This window comes from Bufo bufo, chromosome 4 (assembly GCF_905171765.1).
Source record: "Bufo bufo chromosome 4, aBufBuf1.1, whole genome shotgun sequence".
NCBI lineage: Eukaryota > Metazoa > Chordata > Amphibia > Anura > Bufonidae > Bufo > Bufo bufo.
Window position 1 is genome coordinate 358,959,088 of NC_053392.1, and position 27,162 is coordinate 358,986,249.

General features: G+C 42.6%; 1 protein-coding gene across 1 annotated transcript in view; it reads right to left on the reverse strand.

Moving 5' to 3' along the window:
- The window catches only part of LOC120999212 (titin homolog), a 946,165-nt gene that overhangs the window by 522,703 nt on the left and 396,300 nt on the right, over window positions 1-27,162 (reverse strand). The window contains exon 34 of the mRNA XM_040430085.1: window positions 12,074-12,118. Coding sequence (XP_040286019.1) covers window positions 12,074-12,118 — 45 coding nt within the window. The remainder of the gene's footprint in view (window positions 1-12,073; window positions 12,119-27,162) is intronic.

Here is a 27,162-nt window from a genome sequence, read left to right on the forward strand (position 1 = left end):
TTTCACCAGAAATAACTACATCAGTGCAGTGCGTATATATTTTTATTTTTTACTGTAATACGCCTCTATATACTTTGACCAGAAATAACTGCAACAGTGCAGTGCGTATATAGTATTCTTGTTTTACTGTAATACACCCCTATCCACTTTCAACAGAAATAACTGCAGAAGTGAAATGCGTATATGCTTTTCTTGTCGTACTGAATAAAATACTAAGATATAAACCACTAAAGGCTTTCCAACATAACATTTGCAGCCCAATAACAAAAAGCTGGAATGTCAGAACTGTCTAATGACTATTTGGATCCCCAAATAATCGTTCCTTGCACTTGTATATCACTTTCCTATCAATGTCCCTAGCGCCTTCTGACATCTCTCCCTGCACTAAGATGCTGTGAAATGATTCCTCCCTATCCTTACCCTGCACTTATAAATCCTTTTTTCAGTTTTTTTTTTTAAACATAGAGGTTTTTCCAATTGCTGTCCCTGCACTCTGAACACTGGAAAATGGCAGAATCTAAAATGGCTGCCGTATTTATTGGGCTGTGACATCACAGAGCTGGCTGGATGCTGATTGGCTACATGCAGGCATGTCAATCTGGGTGATCCCTCCTTCCCAGAGTTCCATGCTCCATGTCCTCAGTCCTCACACATGTAGCCGCCATTTTAGCATTTAACTACGAAGCGCGAGGAAATTTGCATTTGTTGTGAAGCAAATTTTTCCTGAAATTCTAAACGAATTCCACTTTGGCAGCTTCGATTCGTTCATCTCTAGTTGTGTCATCTCAGTCATTGGGAGCATATCACTAGGATAGGTGTGTGTCTTGGGACCTCTGGGACCCACACCTATCTTGTAAACAGAGCTTGCAAAGTCCCAGAGGGTGCACTGCGCATGTGCAGATATCTTGCATTAATTTCTATGGGGCTACCAAAAATAGCTGAGCACTGCCTCAGCTATTTCAGATGGCCTCATTGGAATGAATGGGAGCAGTGGCCACACAAGCGCGCTCCCATTAATTTCTAAGGGGATTCCGAAAATAGCCAAGTGCATCGCTGTCTGAGATGACACAACCCCTTGCATCTATCAGAAAATGGGAGCATATCCTATCTATACTTTCATTGATACCATTTTGTGGTGTGTATGACTTTTTGATCACTTTTTATAAATTTTTTTGTGTGAGGTAAAGCGACTAGAAAATGGCGAATAGGGCATTTTAACTTTTTTTTTCATTTTTTCATTTGCCATATAGGATAAATATTTTAGAATTTTTTATAGTACGGGCATTTTTGCAATAAAAATGCTCATGATGTTTATTTTTTACTGTTTATCTATTTTTATTGTTTATCTATTTTTATCGTTATCGTCATTTACATACATTTGCCCGGGTGTCTGCTTTTTAAAACAGCAGGCACCTGATGGCTATGGCACACCCTGCACCATACATGAATGGCACTGGGCAGACATGGGTTAATAGCTGGGTATGAGGCCTTTTTACAGCAAAACATACTAATATATTTGGCCTTTTTTATGCCTACAGTACTTTGAGACTATGCATTAAACTGTAGCAGGCTGTAATTGTCAGTATGCCCTCCAGAAATGTTGCAGATACATTTTGTGCAAACTAGAAATATTTGTTTTCTCAGACAGAGGCACAACACTACTGGTGGTTACTGTCACTTTATGTAGTAACTAGTCACTAGGTGAGTTATTTCCACTTGAAGAGGAAAACAATAGGACAGTTTCAGAAACTACATAGTTTCTCACCTGGGCCTGGAGAACTGTGAGCCATGCTACAAATCCTCCAGGGGCCAGGTTGCACCTAAAATGCCTTTTTATTAGAACTTTCCATGGTGTTTTAGGTCTATGGAAGGCTAACTCCTGTTATAGCATGCCCTGCCTAGGTATTATTCATGGGGTTGCACATGCCTATTGTCTAATTATTCAGTGCTTCTAAACTCTCAGCTTAGGGCTGTTTCACACTTTCGGCACAACCTTCCAGCGGGCTGTTCTGGCATAGAATGCTGGGAATTGGATGGACATAAACCATTGCGTGCAACGGTATTTGTCCAGCTGTTTATTGGCATATTTGCTGGATTGCGACCGGATCACCACGGGACCCCATTATAGTTAATGGTGCGGGACAGCATTCAGGCAGCATCTGGCATTGCCAGATATAGGATACCAAGAGGATTTCTTTATTACACATGTAACACATTTCAAAGGTGTGCCACTTTCTTCATCAGACACCACCACAGAGGAAGTTGGGGCCTACACCAGATCTGCCTCCTGCTGGCACTGGAGTAACATAGGAGGTAAGTCAGGTAGATGTTCTGCTAGCAAGTAAGAAGAGACAGGAAGAAGTGGAGGGGTGGTGTGCATCAATCCTTAATCCCTCCCTACAACCATGTGGGCTTCCTACATGATTCTTATTTTTGGTGAGTGACTACAGAAGAGAAGTCAGGGCTTCCCTGAATCTGCTGACTCTCTGTGTTAAATACAGGCAGTACATTCAGTGGAGTTATTTTTTCAGTGTATTCCTGTAGACCTCTCAAGAGCTCACATCATGTCTCCCCCACACTCACAGACCCTGAGAAATATTGTTAGCCCTCCATTGCACCTGTTACCTGTGCCACTTCCAGTTCAACTTCCCCTACTATTCCCTAAGAGTACTGCCAAGTTGAGCCCCCCCACCCCCACAAAAATCCTGTTAAGTAATATCTTGCCTTTGCCCCTCCCCCCACAGAGCCCTGCTATTTTGTACCTCCCCTATCCAACAGAGGCCTGATTGACCTTAGGCCTCTTTCACACTTGCGTTGTTGGGATCCGGCGTGCACTTCCGTTGCCGGAGGTGCCCGCCGGATCCGGAAAAACGCAAGTGTACTGAAAGCATTTGAAGATGGAACCGTCTTCCAAATGCTTTCAGTGTTACTATGGCACCCAGGACGCTATTAAAGTCCTGGTTGCCATAGTAGGAGCAGGGAGCAGGGGAGCGGTATACTTACAGTCCGTGCGGCTCCCGGGGCGCTCCAGAATGATGTCAGAGCGCCCCATGCGCATGGATGACGTGTCCAATGCGATCACATGATCCATGCGCTTGGGGCGCCCTGACGTCACTCTGAAGCGCCCTGGGAGCCGCACGGACGGTAAGTATACTGCTCCCCCGCTCCCCGCTACACTTTACCATGGCTGCCAGGACTTTAGTGTCTCGGCAGCCATGGTAACCATTCAGAAAAAGCTAAATGTCGGCTCCGGCAATGCGCCGAAACGACGTTTAGCTTAAGGCCGGATCCGGATCAATGCCTTCCAATGGGCATTAATTCCGGAACCGGCCTTGCGGCAAGTGTTCCGGATTTTTGGCCGGAGCAAAAAGCGCAGCATGCTGCGGTATTTTCTCCGGCCAAAAAACGTTCCGTTCCGGAACTGAAGACATCCTGATGCATCCTGAACGGATTTCTCTCCATTCAGAATGCATTAGGATAATCCTGATCAGGATTCTTCCGGCATAGAGCCCCGACGACGGAACTCTATGCCGGAAGACAAGAACGCAAGTGTGAAAGAGCCCTTAGTCTTTACAGTAGACAATGAACTGACATCATTGTTTACACCAGATTATGGAGAGACCATGCACCAGATTGATCACAGTATTTACACTAAACTATGGACTGACAGCCCATAGCATTTTCACTAAATTATGCACTGACCGACCACAGCATTTACCCTAGTCTATGGACTGAATAACATGAGCGTTTACACTAGACTGTGGACTGACTAACCACTGTGTTTATAGCAGTCTATAGACTCAATTATTGCAGCTAGACTGTAGACTGACTGCAGCGTTTAAGAGACACTATATACTGACTGACCACAGCATTGACATTAGACTATTGACTGACCACAACGTTTACACCAGACTGTGGACTGATGATCACAGCAATTACACTAGGCTGTGGACTTACTCGCTGACTGTAGTGTTTACATCACACTATGTACTGAATAACCACAGTGTTTACACTAGACTATGGACTGGCTGCAGAATTTACCTTAGTCTATGAACTCACTGACTGCAGCATTTGCACTAGACTTTGGACTGAATGACCACAGTATTTACCCTAGTCTATGGATGGACTCCAGGGTTTAGACTAGCCTATGGACTGACCACCAAATTGGACAAAGAGCAACTGTAGTAGGTGGATGTTAAAGAAATGTGGCAGCAGCAGTTGGGCATGCAGCTGAGAGACATCCTCATTCCTCCAGACATGTTAAAAAATAAAATTATGGTGACCTTGCACCCCCCACCAGATTTCTACTTTTGCCAAGCATTTCAGTACATCAGAGATTTATCACAAGAAATAAAACAGGAGCTAGAAGTACAGTCAACTTAAGCATGGTGAGGGGACCTGAGCTCTCTAATTACATCACTGTAACATGTTTATTATACTTGATTGCCTTTATTATTGCTTATTCATGTTATATATTTAACTCTTCTCTGTATTTAACATATACAAGTTGCTGGAAATGAATGCGCTTTAAAATCTAATATATAAAGCTGAGTGTATGTATGTGTGTATGAATGTCCACTAAAGGAATCCACACTGTCACATTTACAATCACAAAATTTTGACACACAGGTACATCAGGTGTCCGGGAAGGTTTTAGACCGGGTCTCAACTCTCTAGCACGTACCGTTCCTGAGATATTCCCAAAAAATGCATTAGCCAATAGAATCTCGCAGGCCCTTAGTCTCCACATACACACAGTTTTACATCAGGTTTCCATAACAACCCAGTCATTTTTCTTCACTGCTGTAGGTCAGCTATAAAGGGGCGGGGCTGGGATGACAATGTTAAGGAAGCAGAGTTAATGGGGCAGGTACGGTGACCATTCAGGCCACCCTCAAAAGACAGAATTTACTCCCCCCGCCCCAGGTCCCGCTAAGCCACTCCGTGACCCGGTTAGGCATCGCCTCCTCCCACTCTGCCACTGAAGGGAATTTAAAAAATGAACAAAATCAACTTCTGTCAGCTGCAGGGGTGGGAGGGAGGGTGACTTTCTTCCTGCAGATCACGCTCAGACAGTACAGTGCTGCTGTATGAGAGTAAGCTGTTCAAAAGGAGATCCGTGTGTCCGTCCCGGCCCTGCACCAGATGGAGGACAGGGAGTCTGAAAGCTGGACTCTCTAGCCTAAAACCAGACCTCTGGCCACCATAGGGGCAGCTTGCTGTGGAGGTCGCAGTTAAGGGGACGGTCCGCTATGGAGGTCAGTGTTAAGGAGCAGATTGATGTAGAGGCCATTGTTAAGGAGATGGGGTGTTGCGGAAATCACTGTAAAAGGAGATGGTTTACTGTGGAGGTTAATAATAAAGGGTCGGCCACTATGGAGGTCACTGTTTAAGGGGCAGGATGCTGTAGATGTCACTGTTATAGTGGATAGTGTTGATATCTTTTAACGACACTCAGAGTTTATGCCTTGCATTATGCATAACACTAGCCAGTTTTGTAGAATTTTACATGTTGGCCATTTAATCTCAGCATTTGACAATAAACTAACTTTTTTTCAACAAATTTTCTTAAGAAGTTGTATGAAGAGAGCTGGAAAAATAGATTTTCCCCACAAACACACCACACTTGTCGACAGGCTATGTGTGGTATTGCAGTGTTCAAGATAATAGACAAAAACAGGAAAGTATGTATCAGGTCAGGTGTAAAGCAAAACTGGCTTAGTTGCTATACAATTCCACCTTTCATTTTCCAAAGGAGCTGTGATAAATTAAAGGTGGAATCTGATTGGTTGCTATGGGCAACTAAGCCAGTTTTACTTTACACCAGTTTGATAATTTTTCCCCAAAAAGTTTTTTCTAATCTCATTCAACCTCTTTAGGCTTCAAAAACACATAAGATGATAATGCAATTTCAGGTGCAATTTTTGAGACAAAGTCAGAAGTGTATCCAGCAGGAAGGAGAAGTTTAAGTCTTTCTTCACATTTACCATTCTTTGTAAAACCATTCCTAGCAACAGCTCAAAAAAACTGCATGAACTGAAGTGATTCAGTTCAAATAACAATGATGTAGAAAGAAGATTGCCCAGATGTCACTTTATGATTAACTATTATTATTACTATTATTACTACTACTATTAAAAATAATTAACAATTACTAATAAAAATAATAATTTTTGCCTCTTTGTACAAGTTTGTTTAGATTTTATAATAATTGCAAATGCACATTGATGTAGCATAACATTAACCCCTTAAAAGGGTTGTCTGAGCAAATGACATTTATCATGTAGAAAAGTTAATATAAGGTTACTAATGTATTTTGCTTGCTTGATTCATTGTCCCATCACAGTATATACTGCCCGAATCATCTACATGATAAATGCCGGTTGCTCAAGTCAGACAACACCTTTATGGCTTTCAGCATACGGGATAAATACGTTTATACTGTTTTTTACATACAGTAATGCTAACAATCTTTATTTTATTACATTGTTCATTTTTAATATGGGGAAAAAGGAGTGATTTGAATATTTTTTATATTTTTTATTTATTATATTTTTAAAAACTTTTTTGACTTTTTTCACCTATTTTAAGTCCCACTAGGGGACTTTAACATGTGATTGTCTGATTGCTTCGCCCATAAAATTTTATGATTTAACATTGCGGCCTATGGGAGATTTATTATGTTGCTACCGATCCCTGTCTGTGTGCATAGGCACTTCTTTCTGGCAGGCCTTGGAGCCTTCAAAAGGCCCAAGGCAACTATAGAAATCAAATGACTCCCTTGATTTTGGTGTGGGAGAGCCGTTTGGGACCCAGGAGTGCAGCACTCCCGGGATTTCAGCGGTCAGATGCCGTTGTCACAAATGACCACGGTATCTGAGGGATTAAAAGTTAGTAATCGTCAGTACTGTTGATCACAGACAATCTCTCTGGTTGTCTGCTGTGTACAACAGCAGACACCTGGCAGTCACAGCACCCACTCAGCATCTGAGCGGGGGACATGTTTAACGTATGGACTTAAGGGGTTACAACCATGCCTCATATTATGTAGATCCCCCTCATGCCATCAACATGACTTAGTCCTGTTTAGGCATGGACTGAGTTCTGTGTTATCATGTTATACCTGGTCCCAAGACTGTAGCAGCACATTCATTTAGACTGCTTTTACAAAGTTGTCTGTGGTCTGTGAAACATGGTCCATGTGATGCATTTCTCAGATTGACTATGGCTCATCTGAGCAGAATTCCCTGAATCATTGTTATCTACACTGCCTGTCCAAAAAAAAGTTGCCACCAAAAAAAAGCCTTTAGCTTTGATTATGGCACACATTCGCTGTGGCATTGTTTCGATAAGCTTCTGCACTGTCACAAGATGTATTTTCATACAGTGTTGCATTCATTTTTCCCCAAGATCTTGCATTGATGATGGTAGAGTCTGACAACTGCGCAAAGCCTTCTCCAGCACATCCCAAAGATTCTCAATGAGTTTAAGGTCTGGACTTTTGGTGGCCAATCCATGTGTGAAAATTATGTCCCATTCACAATTTGAGCCCGATGAATCCTGGCATTGTCATCTTAGAATATGCCTGTGCCATCAAGGAAGAAAAAATCCATTGATGGAATAACCTGGTCATTCAGTATGTTCAGGTAGTCAGCTGACCTCATTCTTGGAGCACATACTGTTGCTGAACATAGACCTGACCAACTGCAGCAACCCCAGATCATAGCACTGCCCCCACAGGCTTGTACAGTAGGCACTAGGCATGATGGGTGCATCACTTCATCTGCCTCTCTTCTTACCCTGATGCGCCCATCACTCTGGAATAGGGTAAATCTGGACTCATCAGACCACATGACCTTCTTCTATTGCTCCAGAATCCAATCTTTATGCTCACTAGCAAATTGAAGCCTTTTTTTCTGGTTTTCCTCACTGATTGGTGGTTTTCTTATGGCTACACAGCTGTTTAGTCCCAATCCCTTGAGTTCCCTTTGCATTGTGCATGTGGAAATGCTCTTACTTTCACTATTAAACATAGCCCTGAGTTCTACTGTTGTTTTTCTTCGATTTGATTTCACCAAACGTTTAAGTGATCGCCGATCACGATCATTCAGGATTTTTTTCCCGCCACATTTCTTCCTCGAATACGATGGGTCCACACTATCCTTCCAGTTTTTAATAATGCGTTGGACAGTTCTTAACCCAATTTTAGTAGTTTCTGCAATCTCCTTAGATGTTTTCTCTGTTTGATGCATGCCAATGATTTGACTCTTCTCAAACAGACTAACATCTTTTCCACGACCACGAGATGTGTCTTTCGACATGGTTGTTTAAGAAATGAGAAGCAACTCTATGCACCAGTTGGGGTTAAATAACTTATTGGCAGCTGAAAGATAATCGCCCATGCAGTAATTATCCAATAGGAGGCTCATATCTATTTACTTAGTTAAATCCAGGTGGCGACTTTTTTTTGGACAGGCAGTGTACTGTATAATACTCACAGCATCATTTGAGTATAAGACAGTAATTCTGTGGTCTGGCTGAAACACCTAGCATTATACAGTAGATCACTAGGATTCAGTGAGTTCTTCTCAGAACTGTGGGTCAGGCGGACACTTCTCAGAACTGCGGTCAGGCGGTCACCCGAACGCTGCAAGCAGCGTTCGGGTGTCCGCCTGCTGAGCGGAACGGAGGCTGAACGCTGCCAGACTGATGCATTCTGAGCGGATCCGCATCCACTCAGAATGCATTGGGACAGTACGGATGCATTCGGGGTCGCTTGTGAGAGCCTTCAAACGGAGCTCACAAGCGGAGCCCCGAACGCTAGTGTGAAAGTAGCCTAACATAACCAGAGTGATTTTTTTCTGCAATTTTTGATACAATAGCATTTCTCTCAATTTGGACCAGATGGACTAACTTTTACTCCCCTTCCAAATCAATGAACATGCATATAAAAAAGCCATTAGTGCTCAAGAACCTATCACCAGTTCACTGGTTGTCCTTCCTTGGACTGAGTGCTAACCATTGCATACTGAGAACACCCTGCATTCCATTTTGGAGATATTCTGACCCAATCACATAGACATCACAATTTGGCCATTGAGAAAGTCATTCAGATCCTTATGCTTGCTGACAACATATTAGAACTGGCTGTTCATTTGCTGTGTAATATATCTTAACCCTTGATAGGTGTCATCGTCACACCATAACCAACGTTATTCACTTCACACGGCTTTAATGCTACAGCTGAGTGGTGGAGATTCTAAGCATATAACACTTAACAGTAACCTCAGGAGTTACAGAAGCAGTGTTCAGCTATGCTGTTTGTGTAGCTCCCATTCACTACAATGGGAATTACTGAATTACTGAAACAGTCGAGCCACGGTCCACTCGGCTTTTTCCTTAAGCCTGGCAACCTAGGGCCAGCATCTCATCATGGAACCGGCAACATGGGACAACCCCTTTAATGCTAACATGATTTTGCTTGTTACTCTAACTGTATATTGACTATCCCTTAATAAAAAAAAACATGAAGGGATAAGTTCTAAAAGCTTTCTATTATGAACAGATGATATTCGCCTTTAATAACTTTAACTACAAAACATTATTATAGCCCATAATTAGTTTCCATGGTTAAATTTATAAACAAATGTAAAAAAAAAATTGTTCATAAAAGTTAGTACAAAGTTCATGGATTCATACCACTGGCATGAACAATTTTGAAAACAAAACAAGTTTAATATAATTAATAATAGGAAATAAATGTAACACTGCGCGCTATAATTGAGTGATTATATTATATTAAAATAACTAGCTACAAACTAGAAAAAACATTTACCACTCTGACATGCAATGCCGCAAAAAAACACACTATATGCGTATGGGTCTTACCTTAACGCACGTGTGTTTGCGGTGGTGCAATGTTCTGCAGCGGTACGCCTCTTGTATACTCTAGGCACAGTGAGGGAAGTGGATCCAAAGGGAGAGGATGGCCAGCATGGACCGGTGAATGTTAAAATATTATAAGTATTGGGAAGCTCGCCCCGGCCGGTGGCAGAGTGTTCCCGTTACCTGTGGGTTAGTGCTCACGTCTGAGCCAGTGACGTCACCGCTAGTGAGTTACGGATGGTAGTGGGAGTCAAACTTCCAACGCGTTTCGAGTACGGGCGGTACTCTTCATCAGGGAACGTTACACCCACTACGTATATTGTCATTATTTATAGTGCATGCTGAACCTGCTCCTCCCTAAAGTAATTGTAACTAATCAAAACCAAAAAGTTCAACTTCAGAGTTGAGGCCCTTTGGCAACATGGTATCTAAATTAAATATCCATTCTGTTTCCTTCTTGGATTGCTTTTTAATGAAATCTCCTCCACGGGCGTCCATTTCTATCTTCTCTATGCCCAAAAAAGACATGCCTTCTATTTTTCCTCCATGTACCTCAGTGAAGTGCCTGGATAGGGGGTGTTCTGTTGATTTTTTTCTGATATTATTCATGTGTTCGCTTATCCGTTTTTTTAATTTTCTTTTTGTGCGTCCGATATATAGTTTGTGACAGGGGCATTTAATCGCGTAAATAACCCCTTCTGTGTTACATGAGATATGACCCCTAATCTCCTGGTCAAAACTACCCTCATGGTTACTTATATGTTGTATTTTCACTGTATTTTTTGCTGTGTTTTTACATGGGGCACATTTTTTACATGGGAAAAAGCCCTGTGGGAGATTACTCTGAATGTTGTTCTTTTTCATTAGTATACCTGCTCCTTTGCTAGTTGAGGCAATCTTGTTGCCTATATTGGTTGCCCTTTTATAACCAATATAGGCAACAAGATTGCCTCAACTAGCAAAGGAGCAGGTATACTAATGAAAAAGAACAACATTCAGAGTAATCTCCCACAGGGCTTTTTCCCATGTAAAAAATGTGCCCCATGTAAAAACACAGCAAAAAATACAGTGAAAATACAACATATAAGTAACCATGAGGGTAGTTTTGACCAGGAGATTAGGGGTCATATCTCATGTAACACAGAAGGGGTTATTTACGCGATTAAATGCCCCTGTCACAAACTATATATCGGACGCACAAAAAGAAAATTAAAAAAACGGATAAGCGAACACATGAATAATATCAGAAAAAAATCAACAGAACACCCCCTATCCAGGCACTTCACTGAGGTACATGGAGGAAAAATAGAAGGCATGTCTTTTTTGGGCATAGAGAAGATAGAAATGGACGCCCGTGGAGGAGATTTCATTAAAAAGCAATCCAAGAAGGAAACAGAATGGATATTTAATTTAGATACCATGTTGCCAAAGGGCCTCAACTCTGAAGTTGAACTTTTTGGTTTTGATTAGTTACAATTACTTTAGGGAGGAGCAGGTTCAGCATGCACTATAAATAATGACAATATACGTAGTGGGTGTAACGTTCCCTGATGAAGAGTACCGCACGTACTCGAAACGCGTTGGAAGTTTGACTCCCACTACCATCCGTAACTCACTAGCGGTGACGTCACTGGCTCAGACGTGAGCACTAACCCACAGGTAACGGGAACACTCTGCCACCGGCCGGGGCGAGCTTCCCAATACTTATAATATTTTAACATTCACCGGTCCATGCTGGCCATCCTCTCCCTTTGGATCCACTTCCCTCACTGTGCCTAGAGTATACAAGAGGCGTACCGCTGCAGAACATTGCACCACCGCAAACACACGTGCGTTAAGGTAAGACCCATACGCATATAGTGTGTTTTTTTGCGGCATTGCATGTCAGAGTGGTAAATGTTTTTTCTAGTTTGTAGCTAGTTATTTTAATATAATATAATCACTCAATTATAGCGCGCAGTGTTACATTTATTTCCTACATTTGGCATTCGTACAGCTTGTCTGCACAATACCCTCCCTAGCAGGTACGGGACTGCTACAAACACCGCTGCGATTTCATATATGGTGAAGCGCCAGTTGAACTATATATAATTAATAATACTACATTTTAAATGCTTGCATTTTAATTGCATGATTTAAAGTCCTCTACATGAAATGTCACCAATAACATTCATATTGGAATTTGTACCTTTAATCTCTACTTCCTTAGGTATTTCTTCTGGCGCGAAGGGCTCTAGACAAATAGAGAGGTCAATTAAAAGTCAGCTTTTACAGAACATCTTTAACATTTGCAATAGCTGACTTTGAATCACACATTGTACAAAGCTAACAACATAGCAAATGTTTTATATAACACTGAGTATTTAGTTTTACTTTTATGTTTAAAATAAGGAATAACAGCATAACACGTGTAACCTTATGCTTTGATTAAATAAGTCCATTATTCAGTTTATGTATGCTTGATGTCTGAATAATTGGCTGTTGTGTGTTACCTCTGTGGCCAGTGTTTGGCTGAGCAGGCACCTCCTGTGTGTTGACCATTGACCAGGAAGTGTAGAAGAGTGGGTACTCAGTACATGCCAGGACGGCAGAGGCACAGGATTGTTAATGTTATGCTGGCGACCCGTGTCTGCAACTGCCCCGCTATCCTGGGCGGGGGAGGGTATTGCTTTACTCACCCTGCGTGTATTGAGTTAGTATTCGCTGAAATTTCTCTGTACAGCTCAATAAATTAGAATATCATTGAAAAATGTATTTATTTCAGTAACTCAATTCAAAAAGTTAAACATATATTATATAGATACATTACACATGGAGTGATCTTTTTCAAATGGTTATTTCTTCTAATGTTTATGATTATAGCTCACAACTAATGAAAACCCAAAAGTTAGTATCTCCGAAAATTATAATATTATATAAGACCAATTAAAAAAAGGATTTTTAATACAAAATGTTGGCCTACTGTACCTTTAGAGGCATTCCGTTATTCATTTTGTCATAATAAAAGTTTATGACCTGCATAACAAATCCGTCCCGTTTCCGTTATGCAGGAGAGGACTCCCCTGCATAACGGAAATGGGACGGATCCGTTATACAGGCCATAGACTTCTATTATGGTGGAATGAATAACAGAATGCCTCTAAAGGCATTCCATTATGCATTCCGTCATAGAATTGAGTTATGGTCCGGGGTAACGGAATCCATAACGCAATTCTGCTTTTACCACCAAACGAAGCGGAGACAAATTTCAAAATATGAAATTCGATCATCACTAATAATAACACAGAGGGGGCCATTATAATAATACAGAGGGGCCATTATATTAATACAGAGGGGGTAATAATAATAATAATATTAATACAGAGGGGGTCATTATAATTATAATACAGAGGGGGTCAGTGATTATAGTAATAATACAGAGGGGGCAATCATAATAATAATACAGGGGGCTATAATATACAGGGGGAATAATATTATGGGGGACTATCTGTCTGGCACTAGCACAGTATTGGAGGTAGCAGCAGGATGACAGTGTTGAGGCACCAGGAGGGGGAGGATGATAGTAAAGTGAGGAATCTAAAACATTTTTATGTGAAACTCTGCAGAGACGCGGTTGAAATAAGGTATAATGGGAGTCTTATCTCCGAATGAAGACGTTGAGGAAAGAGTCTACATCACAGGAGAAGTCACTGGATGTAAGAGGTATGGTGCTGTATTCTACTGTATATATCATTGCAATGTATGTAATGTCCAAATACATATCTGTTTATGGTAGGGTTGGGGATGGGGGTGGATATAGAATTTAGCCTACACTGCCGCAGCCTGGCCCCAGTCTTCAGGTCACACTGTATGTGTTCTGAATTTTGGGGCCTCGCACCCATCTACTACATTATCTGTACTCAGAGAGTTATCATTGTGTTGTCTGTGGTGTTACTGCAGGGGACATCTACTGCATTATCTGTAAAAAAGAAAGCGGACGTGACCACAGGTTGAGTAGGCGGGGGGGGAATACGCAATACTTGGCTTGCCCCGGATGCTGGAAACCCACGCTACACCACTGCCTAAACCCCATAAAGAATCTATGGTGTATTGTCAAGAGGAAGATGAGTGACACCAGACCCAACAATGCAGACAAGCTGAAGGCCGCTATCAAAGCAACTGGGGCTTCCATAACACCTCAACACTACCACAGGCTGATCGCCTCCATTCTAAACCGCATTGATGCTGTAATTCATGCAAAAGGAACCCAGACCACATATTGAGTACATATACTGTACATACCTTTCAGTAGGCAAATATTGTATTAAAAATCATGTTTTTTTAATTTGTATTATATAATATTCTAATTTTCTTAGATACTAACCTTTGGATTTTTATTAACTATAAGCAATAATCATCAACATTAAAAGAAATAAATGCTTGAAATAAATCATTCTGTGTGTCATGAACTTATATAATATATGAGTTTCACTTTTTGTATTGAATTGCTGAAAAAAAAAATATATATTTTAATTTATTTTCTGTTCAGCTACTGACTAAGGTACTTATTAACCCTCCTTTATTAACCCCATTTATTTTTGGCAGGTTTTTTTTCACCCCTTTGCCTGAGTCTGAGTTTCTAGCTTCATAGTGTTCCAGTGAAGGTGTGCTTATCTGTTTGCCTGCATATGTACAGTACCTCTGCCAGTTCATCAACTCTGATAATACGCTGCCTGCCCTGACTATAGCCTATGGCCTGATTACAATATTGAACCATTGCTTCCTGCCGTGACCTCAGACCAGTTTCACGAATACACACAAACTCTGCTTACCCTGACCTCAGCCTGTTTCTTGACTATGAGTATTGCCTGTTCGCTAAGTGCTTTGCACTGGTGTCTCTGACCCCTATAGTGCAGATGCCAACTACACTACTATTCCAAGAGGTATTGGCCTGATGAGTCCCCTGCAGTGAAGGCCAGATACCCGTACAGGGGTAAAAGGGTGGAAACCAAGGGATTGGCAAGAAAAAACCATTAGTCAAAAACACATAGATCTATATAGTGATCACTTGGAAGTCAGGGGCCTAGAGGTTAGGGGCTTACTAGGGCCATTTTTATATAGGGTAAGGTTCCGGACGGGGTCGCTCTTATCAGGGCGGGTGGTCTGTGGTTAGGCTATCAGGGCCAGAATAGCACCCCCCTTTAGGTCAATATCAGGGACAGTTCTTTGCCCACCCTGTCCTTCAATACCACATCATCATCTAGCCCAGGGATAGATGTTTTTTGAATTTCCTCCGGGATTCATGGATGTGCACTGGAACCCCCCGGATTGTGGTAGGACATATGGTTTCTGATTTGGTGCCGCCGAGCACTTGTTATTGCCTACCACATCTATGCTTTAATAATTTAATTTATTTTCATTTTGAGGGATATCTTTTCCATTCACACGTCCGCAAAATGGGTCCGCATCCATTCCGCAATTTTGCGGAACGGGTGCAGACCCATTAATTTTCAGATTTTCGGATCCGCAAAATACTTACGGAAGTGTGAATGGACCCTCATAGTAACATTGTTAAAGGTTATGTTTTATCTTTATGTATATTGTAATTGATTGCCTTCCTTGTACAATGTTATAATATACTTTCTATGTCAGAAAGTATATTATAGTGCATTTGTATTGTGCAGCAGTTGTGTGCGGTTCTGCTGCGATACTGCAGGTATATAGAGGGACAACCGTTATTGGAACAAATAATTTCTACTGGTGTGATATACCAGTCGTCCCCCAAAAAACTGATTGAAGCGGGGTGTTATATACCAATATACTTTCTTTATAGTGCATTTGGGAACTGTATAATGCATTTGCGCATGCGCGTGCGCGAAAATTATATTGCTGATATTTTGCATTGAAAAAAATTATGAATGGAGAACGCAAATTCGAATAATACATCTGGTATGTCACTGTCCATGTTGTGGGACTATATGTGCACTTCTAGTAATTATTTCTTGGTTGCAAATATGAACTGAAGGTATTTCAGGTTCGCCTGCCATTAAAATGAATGGGACCCGCCGCGAACTTGCGGTTCACGAACATTTGATCGCGTTCGCGCACCGTCCCAGCAGATGTTCATCCATCACTAGTGGGCACTTACTCATTGAGGATCAGTAAGTGCAAAGGAGTAAGGATCCAGTAAACATCAGGGCAGCAGCACCTAAAGATTGTTGAGATTATGCAATTTTTTTTTATAACTCATTTTGCTCCTTAAAAAAATAAAACATGTATTCTACGGTAACACCTTTTCCATGTGCTACCTATGCAGTATTTCTTAATATTAAAATAAAACTAAAAAACATTGGCATTTTCAGCATTTTCTGCTGAATTTTAAGAGCTTTTTTTCCATGCTTTTTTGCAGTCAGATGCTACTTCAAAATAAAAAAATTGTGATAGATAAAATGCACTGCAAAGTGTTTTGTTATTCTGTTTTGGTGAAACTTTTAGTGTTTCTGGCCTTTTTTTTAATACAGCATGCTCAGGGTATGGAGTTTTTCCTTCAGTTTTTCACATAGACTTGTCTATAGGTATTGAAAATTGCCAGAAAAAAGGCACCAAACATGTTTCTATGAATGTCATTAAAACTCTTGAAGGGCATAATATTTTTTTACAAGAATTTAAACACTGAAAAAAGTGTGTGTAAAAGATTCAATAAAACTTGTAACTTATACATTCAAATCTCTGCTATTTCTGAGCTCAATTGTACACAGGGACCATCTTTATCAGTGACTGACAGCTGTCTCTATATACACACTAATAAAGAGAATGTTATCAATCACTGGTAAAATTGCCCCATTTGCAACTATCAGTGACTGACAACTATCTCCATATACAAATTTAGGGCTCATGCACACAAACGTATTTTCTTTCCACTTCTGTTCCGTTTTTTTTGCGAACCGTATGCGAAACCATTCACTTCAATGGGTCCGCAAAAACAACAGAAGGTACTCCATGTGCATTCCGTTTCCGTATTTCCGCAAAAAAGTAGTGCATGTCATATTATTGTCCGCAAATCGTGCTCCGAGGCTCCATTCAAGTCAATGGGTCCGCAAAAAATAGAGAACACACGGAACTCATCAGTATCTCATCCGTATATATTTTGCAGATCCATACTGTAGAAATGCTATGCCCAGCCCATTTTGCTCATGTGTTTGGTGATTAATAAGTTACTGTTTATGTTTACGATCTACAAAAAACAGATCCCATACGGAAACCATACAGATATGTTTTGTGGAATAACGGAACGGAAGAGGACTTAAAGGGAACCTGTCACCATGATTTTGTGCATAGAGCTGGGGACATGGGCTGCTAGATGGCCACTAGCACATCTGCAGTACCCAGGTCCCATAGCTCTCTGCGCTTTTATTGTGTTAAAAAACCTTTTTGAGTGATATGCAAATTACCTGATATGAGTCCTGTAGCCGGAGATGAGTCAAGCGGAAAGGAGCCCAGCACCGCCCCGCGTCCCCCGAATCTCCTCCTTGCCGGCTGACGTCACAGAGCTGGAGCGCCGAAATCTCGCGATGCGCGAGCTAGCGCATGCGTAGTTCGTTCCCTGTGCTGATGCCAGCACAGGGAATGAACATGATGCCGACACTGCGCATGCGCTAGCTCGCGCATCGCGAGATTTCGGCGCTCCAGCTCTGTGACGTCAGCCGGCAAGGAGGAGATTCGGGGGACGCAAGGAGGAGATTCGTCCGTCAAGACACCTGTCACTCCAGCCTGTCCATCCGTCAAGACACTTGTCACTCCAGCCTGTCTGTCAAGACACCTGTCACTCCAGTCTGTCCATCAAGACACCTGGCACTCCAGCTTGTCCGTCCGTCAAGACACTTGTCACTCCAGCCTGTCTGTCTGTAAAGACACCTGTCTCTCCAGCCTGTCCGTCCGTCAAGACACCTGTCACTCCAGCCTGTCCATCCGTCAAGACACTTGTCACTCCAGCCTGTCCGTCAAGACACCTGTCACTCCAGTCTGTCCATCAAGACACCTGGCACTCCAGCTTGTCCGTCCGTCAAGACACTTGTCACTCCAGCCTGTCTGTCTGTCAAGACACCTGTCACTCCAGCCTGTCCGTCCGTCAAGACACCTGTCACTCCAGCCTGTCCATCCGTCAAGACACTTGTCACTCCAGCCTGTCCGTCAAGACACCTGTCACTCCAGTCTGTCCATCAAGACACCTGGCACTCCAGCTTGTCCATCCGTCAAGACACTTGTCACTCCAGCCTGTCTGTCTGTCAAGACACCTGTCACTCCAGCCTGTCCGCAAGACACCTGTCACTCCAGCCTGTCCATCCATCAAGACACCTGGCACTCCAGTCTGTCCATTAAGACACCTGGCACTCCAGCTTGTCCGTCCGTCAAGACACTTGTCACTCCAGCCTGTCTGTCTGTCAAGACACCTGTCACTCCAGCCTGACCGTCCGTCAAGACACCTGACACTCCAGCCTGTCCGTCCATCAAGACACCTGGCACTCCAGCCTCCTGTCCATCTGTTAGGACACCTGTATAGTACTTGATCCTGACATATGTAAAGGCACTTAATTCACCATTTGCCTATAGTCCTAAGACTGTTTTTGCCTTATCTTGACATATGCCTTTCACTCCCATAGACTGTCCGAGCCCCTGTAGACACCAGGTTAGCTGGCAAAACATGTCGGGGACAGTCATTCAGGGTGTTTTTAGAGCAGGGGTGTAGCTTATTAATATTGAGTGTATTCAGCATAATGGAGTGCATTCAGCAATAAGTGTACTCAGCCTAACGCAAGTGTATTCAGCATAATAATGGAGTGTATTTGTCATCAAGTGTATTCAGCCTAACCACAAGTGTATTCAGCATAAGAATAGGGGGGTGTCTGGAGCCAGCGCGCAGCTTCCAGACCCTTATTAAATTACAGTCCAGATAGTGAACTGAGTATAAATTGATCCATTAGCAAAAAATAGGCAACACAACTGATAGTTTTAAAATGGGTAGATTTAATGGTCAGTAATAATGATTCAGCTGTAATAAAACTTAAGTTTTATGGGAGTGAGTGAAAGGTATATGTCAAGATAAGGCAAAAACAGTCTTAAGACACCTGTCACTCCAGTCTGTCCGTCGATCAAGACACCTGTCACACCAGCCTGTCCATCCGTCAAGACACCTGTCACACCAGCCTGTCCATCTGTCAAGACACCTGTCACACACTCCCAAGTTACATAAAAAAAAATTAAAACTTAACCCTGTCACTATGTGTGCCATCCTCCTGTGTGTACATACTCCGGTCCTGTGCTTGAGTGGCATCATTCTGTAAAATATAAGTCTCCTATGCCCCATATGGATTTGTGCTACCTATAATTGTAAAATAATACATTAATTAACCCCTTTTCTGCTCCAATAAGGATATTGTATATAATTTTCAGCCTCCTGAGGCTCATCGCCAGCCATCTGTGCTACCTGGAACACCTGTGATAACTGCCAAGTGACTCAGGGAGTTTTTATCCTAAAGGATATACAGAATACACAGGATATACAGTTTACTGTTCAATAAAAAAAAAGACCAAAAAAAGACCAAAAAAAAAAATCTACGTTAGTTTACAGTTTAAAATGACAAGATGAAGTGACATTTTTAGTTTCATCTTCCTTCAATGATTCATCTAATGATGAACCCCCTCGTAGGCGGCCTAGGCGTGGTGTGCAGCCCCGTAAAAGTGACTCTTCATAGATCCCCACAGATAACTATGCACCCCAGGTGCCTGAATTTACAGCCATTCCAAGCATCAATGTAGATACCACAGGTTTCAGTGACATACATTTTTTCAAATTATTCTTCACTGATGACCTAATTAACTTGATGGTGGAACAAACAAATATATATGCAGAGCAATTTATTGCCTCCCATCCAGACGGATATCTTTCAAGGCCCCACAAATGGACCCCTATTGACACGACTGAAATGCAAAAGTTTTGGGAACTTCTCCTAAGCATGGGCATTATAAAAAAAATCAACAATACGTTCATATTCTTTATCACACCCCTCTTTACTTTCTTGCCATGCCCATTTTGAAGCTATTCCAAAATTTCTACACTTCAGCAATAATAATGAATGACTACCCCCAAGCGACCCCAGTTATAATAGACTCTTTAAAATTAGGCCACTGATTGACCACTACAATTCCAAATTTAGTCAAGTATATACCCCCCAAAAATGCCTCTCAGTGGATGAATCATTGGTCCACTTCAAAGGCCGATTACATTTACGCCAGTACTTGCCCAATAAAAGGGCTAGGTATGGCGTGAAGTTGTCTAAGGCCTGTGAAAGTGTATCCTGGTATACATTGCGCTTTCATATTTATGATGGAAAAGATTCAAAAATTGAGCCACCCGATTGTCCCCCGGTTCTGGGTATAAGTGGGAAGATAGTATGGGATTTAGTCCACCCCCTGTTTGACCACGGATACCATCTATATTTGGACAACTTTTACAATAGTGTCCCTCTCCTGAAGTGCCTTGCTGCCAGAGGCATAGGCACATGTGGCACAATTAGAAAAAATCAAAAAGGGCTCTCTAAATATTTTATAGACCAGACAGTGCATTGTGGGAAAAGCAGAGCTCTTTTCTCAGAAAATTTGATGTTGCTAAAATACAAGGACAAACGGGATGTTTTTGTGTTAACTACCATCCATGCAAATCAATCCACCCCACTCCCAGTCCGAGGAACCACAGAGCAGAACATCAAGCCTGTGTGTATCCAGGATTACAACAAGTTCATGGGTGGAGTGGATCTTTCAGACCAGGTACTACAGACCTACAGTGCCTTAAGAAAATCTAAGTTGTGGTACAAACAATTTGCTGTGTATCTAACCCAAGTGTCACTATATAATGCCTTTGTCATCCACAGAACAGCTGGAAACAGGAAAAAATAATAAAAAAAATAGATTTTTGTTGTTCAGGAAGGAGAGGGAAGTATTTCAGTCAGCAGTGCTTATGGGGTCCCAAGAATAATATATAGGCAGCATTTCCATGGAGCACTTCCCCCCACAGAAAAAAAACAGGCGACCCCAAAAAAGATGTTGAGTTTGCTCGGTTAAAGGGATTAAGAAAGACACCATTTACTACTGTCCGATCTGCCCCTCTAAACCGGGCCTCTGCATTGGAGAGTGCTTTCAAGTTTATCACACCTCCACTGATATCCATTAAGTTCATTTCATTCATTTTTTAATTAATCCATTGAAAGACATTTTCAGTTTAGCATTTTTCCATTTGTCAATCCAATAATATCTCCCCCCCCAAAAAAAAAATAATATAAAAAAATAAAAACCTTAAAAATTCCCATTATACCCCTAGATGAATACATTGAAGGGTGTCATTTTATTAAATAGGGCACTTCTTCAATTCCCTTTTTATGTTCTGGCACCCCTAGAGCCTAGTTTTTGCAGTTTTCACTGTTGGGGTGCCTCAGGGTGTCTTCAAATGTGAAATGGTGCCTGAAAATGTTTCCAGCAAAATCTGCCCTCCAAAAGCCACACTGTGTTCCTCCCATTCTGAGCCCTGCAATGTGCCCATACAGCAGGCTACAAGCACATATGGGGTGTTATCTGAATGGGGAAAAAATGGGGAATATATCCTGAGGTGCATTTTCTCCTTTAACCCCTTTGTGAAAGTGAAAAATTGGGGTCTGCTAGTAATTTTTCATTTTCAGAAATGTGTGCTTTGAATTCCTTTAACAAGTGTTTCTGCTTTCTGTGAGACACCTGTTTGCTGAAAAGTACCGTTTCCACCACTTAAAATGTTCGTACGGGGGAGCTCTCTCCAAATAGGGTCACTTCTTGGTTTTTTTTTCAATTTCTGGGGAGCTCATGATTTTTTTTAATGTGACATGGCACCTAAAATCCATGTCTGGCAATTCAGGCCAGCCAAATTCACATTTAGCTATTTGTCTGCTGTGCGCCCATACAGCAGGCTACAAGCACATGTGGGGTGTTTTCTGAATAGGGAGAAAATGGGGAACACATACTGGGGTGCATTTTCTCCTTTAACCCCTTGTGAAAAAAAAATTGGGGTCTGCTAGTATTATTTTTTTGTCACAAATGTGTGCTTTGAAATTATTTAACAAGTGTTTATGCCTTTTGTGAGACACCTGTTTGCTGAAAAGTTTTGCAGATTCACGGATCCGCAAAACAAGTACACTTTTGCGGACTGCACATCACAGGCACTTAATAGAAAATGCCTAATCTTGTCCGCAATTGCGGACAATAATAGGACATGTTCTATTTTTTTTGGGATCAGAATTGCGGACCCGAAAGTGCGGGCCCATAGAAATTAATGGGTCCGCAATTCCGTTCTTCAAAATGCGGAATGGAGCCTTAAAATGTGTGAATGGAGCCTTAAAATGTTCATACGGGGGTGCTCTTTCCAAAATTGGGACACTTGGGGTTTTTAATTTCTGAGGACCGCAGGAATCTTTTAAATGCGACATGGCACCTAAAATCAATGTCTGCCAATTCAGGTCAGCAAAATCCATATTTTGCTGTTTGACTCTAGAGCCCTGCTGTGCGCCCATACATAATTTTTTTGAGAACATATGGGGTGTTGCCATTTTGTCCTGAAACCCTGTGGCAAAGTAAAAAATGTGGGTGTAAACATTTTTTTCTGGAACAAATTTTTTCTTTTTCACAACCTAGTGTTTCCTAATTCTTTGAAACGCCTAATGGGTCAAAGTGCTCACTCCACACCTCGAAACATTCCTTGAAGGGTGTAGTTTCCGGAATGGGGTCACTTTTTGGGGGTTTCCACTGTAGGGCCACCTCAGGGTGTCTTTATATGCGACATAGCTCCCAATTACCATTCCAGCTAAGGCTACTTTCACACTTGCGGCAGAGTGATCCGGCAAGCAGTTCCGTCACCGGCAAAACGTATGCCACCTGATGGCATTTGTAAGACTGATCAGGATTCTGATCAGTCTGAAAATTGCCTGATCAGTCAGAAAAATACATTGAAATGCCAGATCCATCTTTCCGGTGTCATCCGGAAAAACGGATCCGGCATTTATTTTTTTCACCTTTTTTTCGGTCTGCGCATGCGCAGACCGGAAGGATGGATCCGGCATTCCGGTATTTTAAATACATTCATACGGCATTCAACAACTCTTTAGTTTATTTGGCCAGAGATAAAAACGTAGCAGACTGAACTGAAGACATCCTGATGCATCCTGAACGGAATGCTCTCCAATTAGAATGCATGGGGATAAAACTGATCAGTTCTTTTCTGGTATAGAGCAAGTAGGACGGAACTCTATGCCGGAAAAGAAAAACGCAAGTACCCTAAATCCGCTCTCCAAAAGTCATATGGTGCTCCTTCCACTCTGAAGCCTGCTATGCGTCCATACATTAGTTTTTGAGCACATATGGGGAGTTTTGTTTGGTTGTTACTGTATTTTTCGCCCTATAAGACGCACTTTTCCCCCCCAAAATGGCAGAGCGTCTAATGGGGCGAATGCTGCAATTTACACTGATACACCGCTGCCGCGATGCTGCACAGTGCAGCCATCGGGTGTATCAGTGGGGAGGGAGGAGGGGCTGGGGGATGGCATCTGGTTTTGTAATGGCAGCGGGGCCTGATGCAGTCACTGTATTCTATTACACCGGGCCCAGATCACTGTAGTAATCATATCTAACCTGTAGGCAATGTTAAACTATAGAAATCATGTGGAATCCAGCCTGTAGTACTTATTACAATCTTCCGTTGCAGGCAGAAGGCTGGGCAGGCGGGCGGCCTAACTCACTATGTCACGCGCCTGCTCCTCCCACTTTATGAATGAAGCAGGCGTCGCTGGCGCGTGACGTAGTGAGTTACGCTGCCGCCGCCTGGCCATCTGCCTGCTAAAAGAAGATTGTAATAAGTACTACAGGCTGGATTGCACATGATTTCTATAGTTTAACATTGCCTACAGGTTAGATATGATTACTACAGTGAGCGGGGCCCGGTATAATAGAATACAGTGACTGCACCGGGACCCGCTGCCATTACAAAACCAGATGCCGACCCCCAGCCGCTGTATTGGGGGTTATTCACTACACAGGGACACTGTTAGGGGGGCATATGTGGATGACACATAGCATAAGATGCTATATATGTGCCATCCACAGATGCACCTATAGCAGTGTCATACCATCCACAGATGCCCCCATAACAGTGTCATCCACAGATGCCCCCATAACAGTGTCATCCACAGATGCCCCCATAACAGTGTCATCCACAGATGCCCCCATAACAGTGTCATCTACAGATCCCCCATAACAGTGCCATCCACAGATCCCCATAACAGTGTCAGCCACAGACCCCCATAACAGTACGTCATCCACAGGTGCCCCATAATAGTGTCATCCACAGACTAACATTAGTTCAAAACCCACCAAAAGCACACCTTTTGGTTCAAAATATTATTTTTCTTATTTTCCACCTCAAAAACCTAGGTGCGTCTTATGGGCTGGTCCGTCTTATAGGGCGAAACATACGGTAATACTTGATGTGTTGCAGAAAAAATAGTTTAAAATTTAAAATCTTTTTGAAAATTTCATTCCCATTTTCCTTTAATTCTCGTGGGGCACCTAAAGGGTTAACAATGTTTCTAAAATCAGTTTTAAATAGCTTGAGGGGTGTAGTTTCTAAAATGGGTTGATTTTTAGGTGGTTTCTAATATGTAAGCCCAAGAAAGTCACTTCATAACTGAACTGGTCCTGAAAAAGTTGGGTTTTGGAAATTTAAAAAAAAAAATTAAGATTTGCTTCTAAACTTCTAAGCCTTCTAACGTCTGAAAAAAATAAAATGTAATTTTCAAAATGATCCAAGCATGAAGTAAACATATGGGGAATGTAAAGTAATAACTATTTTTGGAGGGATATCTATTATAAAAGTAGAGAAATTGACATTTGGAAATTTGCAAATTTTTCAAAGTTTTTGGTAAATTTGGTATTTTTTTATAAATAAAAATTAAATATTTTGACTCAATTTTGCCACTGTCATGAAGTACAATATGTGACGAGAAAACAATCTCAGAATGGCCTGGATAAGTAAAAGCGTTTTAAAGTTATCACCACATAAAGTGACACATGTAAGATTTACAAAATTAGGCTGCGTCCTGAAGGCAAAAAATGGCTGTGTCCTGAAGGTCCTTAATGTAGAGATAAGTGGTGCTCTTTGATGAAATATTATAGAGCAAGGGACCTATATACTGTACTGTACTTGTAGAGGCCTACTTTTGTCTATGTCTACTCCTGGTTCTATGAATGGGCATGCAAGACTGTGAACTGTTGGTCTGCTGTCTCTTTTTAAAGGTGAAGGACAGCTGTAAGAGGTTATTAGGGGGTTTCACATGCTACATTGTGCAGATTTTATCCTAACAAGGATTAGATTGAGCTTGTGCAGTGTAATTTGGCACATCACTGTATGTTCGTTTAGACTTAATAGAGTATATTTAAGAACCTGTCTAAATTACAACAGTTAGACTATAACACTCATTTGCTGGTTATTATATGCAGGGCCGTCTTTACCAAGGGGCAAAAGGGGCAGCTGCCCCGAGCCCAGTTGCTCCTGGGGGGCCCAAGGCAGCTGCCTCTTGAGCCCTGATAGCTACTGCCCCGGGTGTCAAGCTGTCAGCTACACAGGCATCGTACTGTGAAAGCTGTGATCTAGGACCTTAATGACATCATCACCATGTGACTAGTAACCTAGCAATTACTGGTCACATGGCTATGAGGTCATCACAGGTCCTGGCAGGAATTAACTGTGGAGCTTTTTTGTGTGAAGATTACATCAGAAAAAGGTGACAGGGGCTGTTATGTTAATATACTGTAAACTACTGTATAGTGGGGTGCTGTATGCTGTGTGAAGGCCTGTATACTGTGGGGGCTGTATATTGTGTGGGACTGTATACTGTGGGGGGCTGTATACTGTGGGGGGCTGTATATTGTGTGGGACTGTATACTATGGGGGGCTGTATACTGTGTGGGGCTGTATACTGTGTGGGACTGTATACTGTGGGGGGGCTGTATACTGTGTGGTGGGCTGTATACTGTGTGGTGGGCTGTATACTGTGTGGGGGCTGTATACTGTGTGGGGGGGCTGTATACTGTGTGGGGGCCTGTATACTGTGGGGGGCTTATACTGTGTGGTGGGCTGTATACTGTGTGGGAGGCCTGTATACTGTGTGGGGGGCTGTATACTGTGTGGGGGCTGTATACTGTGTGGGGGCCTGTATACTGTGTGCTGGGCTGTATACTGTGTGGGGGGGCTGTATACTGTGTGGGGGCCTGTATACTGTGGGGGGGGGGCTTATACTGAGTGGTGGGCTGTATACTGTGTGGGGGCCTTATACTGTGTGGGGGCCTGTATACTGTGTGGGACTGTATACTGTGGGGGGGCTGTATACTGTGTGGTGGGCTGTATACTGTGGGGGGCCTGTATACTGTGTGCTGGGCTGTATACTGTGTGGGGGGGCTGTATACTGTGTGGGGGCCTGTATACTGTGGGGGGGCTTATACTGAGTGGTGGGCTGTATACTGTGTGGGGGCCTTATACTGTGTGGGGGCCTGTATACTGTGTGGGGGGCTGTATACCGTGTGGTTGGCTGTATACTGTGTGGGGGCTGTATGCTGTGTGGGGGGCTGTATACTGTGTGGGGGCCTGTATACTGTGGGGGGCTTATACTGTGTGGGGGGGCTGTATATACTGTGTGGGGCCTGTATACTGTGGGGGGGGCTTATACTGAGTGGTGGGCTGTATACTGTGTGGGGGCCTTATACTGTGTGGGGGCCTTATACTGTGTGGGGGCCTGCATACTGTGTGGGGGGCTGTATACTGTGTGGTGGGCTGTATACTGTGTGGGGGGGCTGTATACTGTGTGGTGGGCTGTATACTGTGTGGGGGCTGTATACTGTGTGGGGGCTGTATACTGTGTGGGGGCTGTATACTGTGTGGGGGGGCTGTATACTGTGTGGGGGCCTTATACTGTGGGGGTCTGTATACTGTGGGTGCGGTATAGTGTGGAGTGCTATACTGCTGTACTGTATAGTGTGGGGGGCTGTATCGTGTATATTTTGGGGTGCTGTATACAGTGAGGTGTTGTATACTGTGAGGTGTTGTATACTGTGGGGTGCTGTATACTGTGGGGTGCTGTATACTGTGGGCTGCTATACTGCTCTACTGTATACTGTGAGGTGTTGTATACTGTGGGGTGCTGTATACTGTGGGCTGCTATACTGCTCTACTAT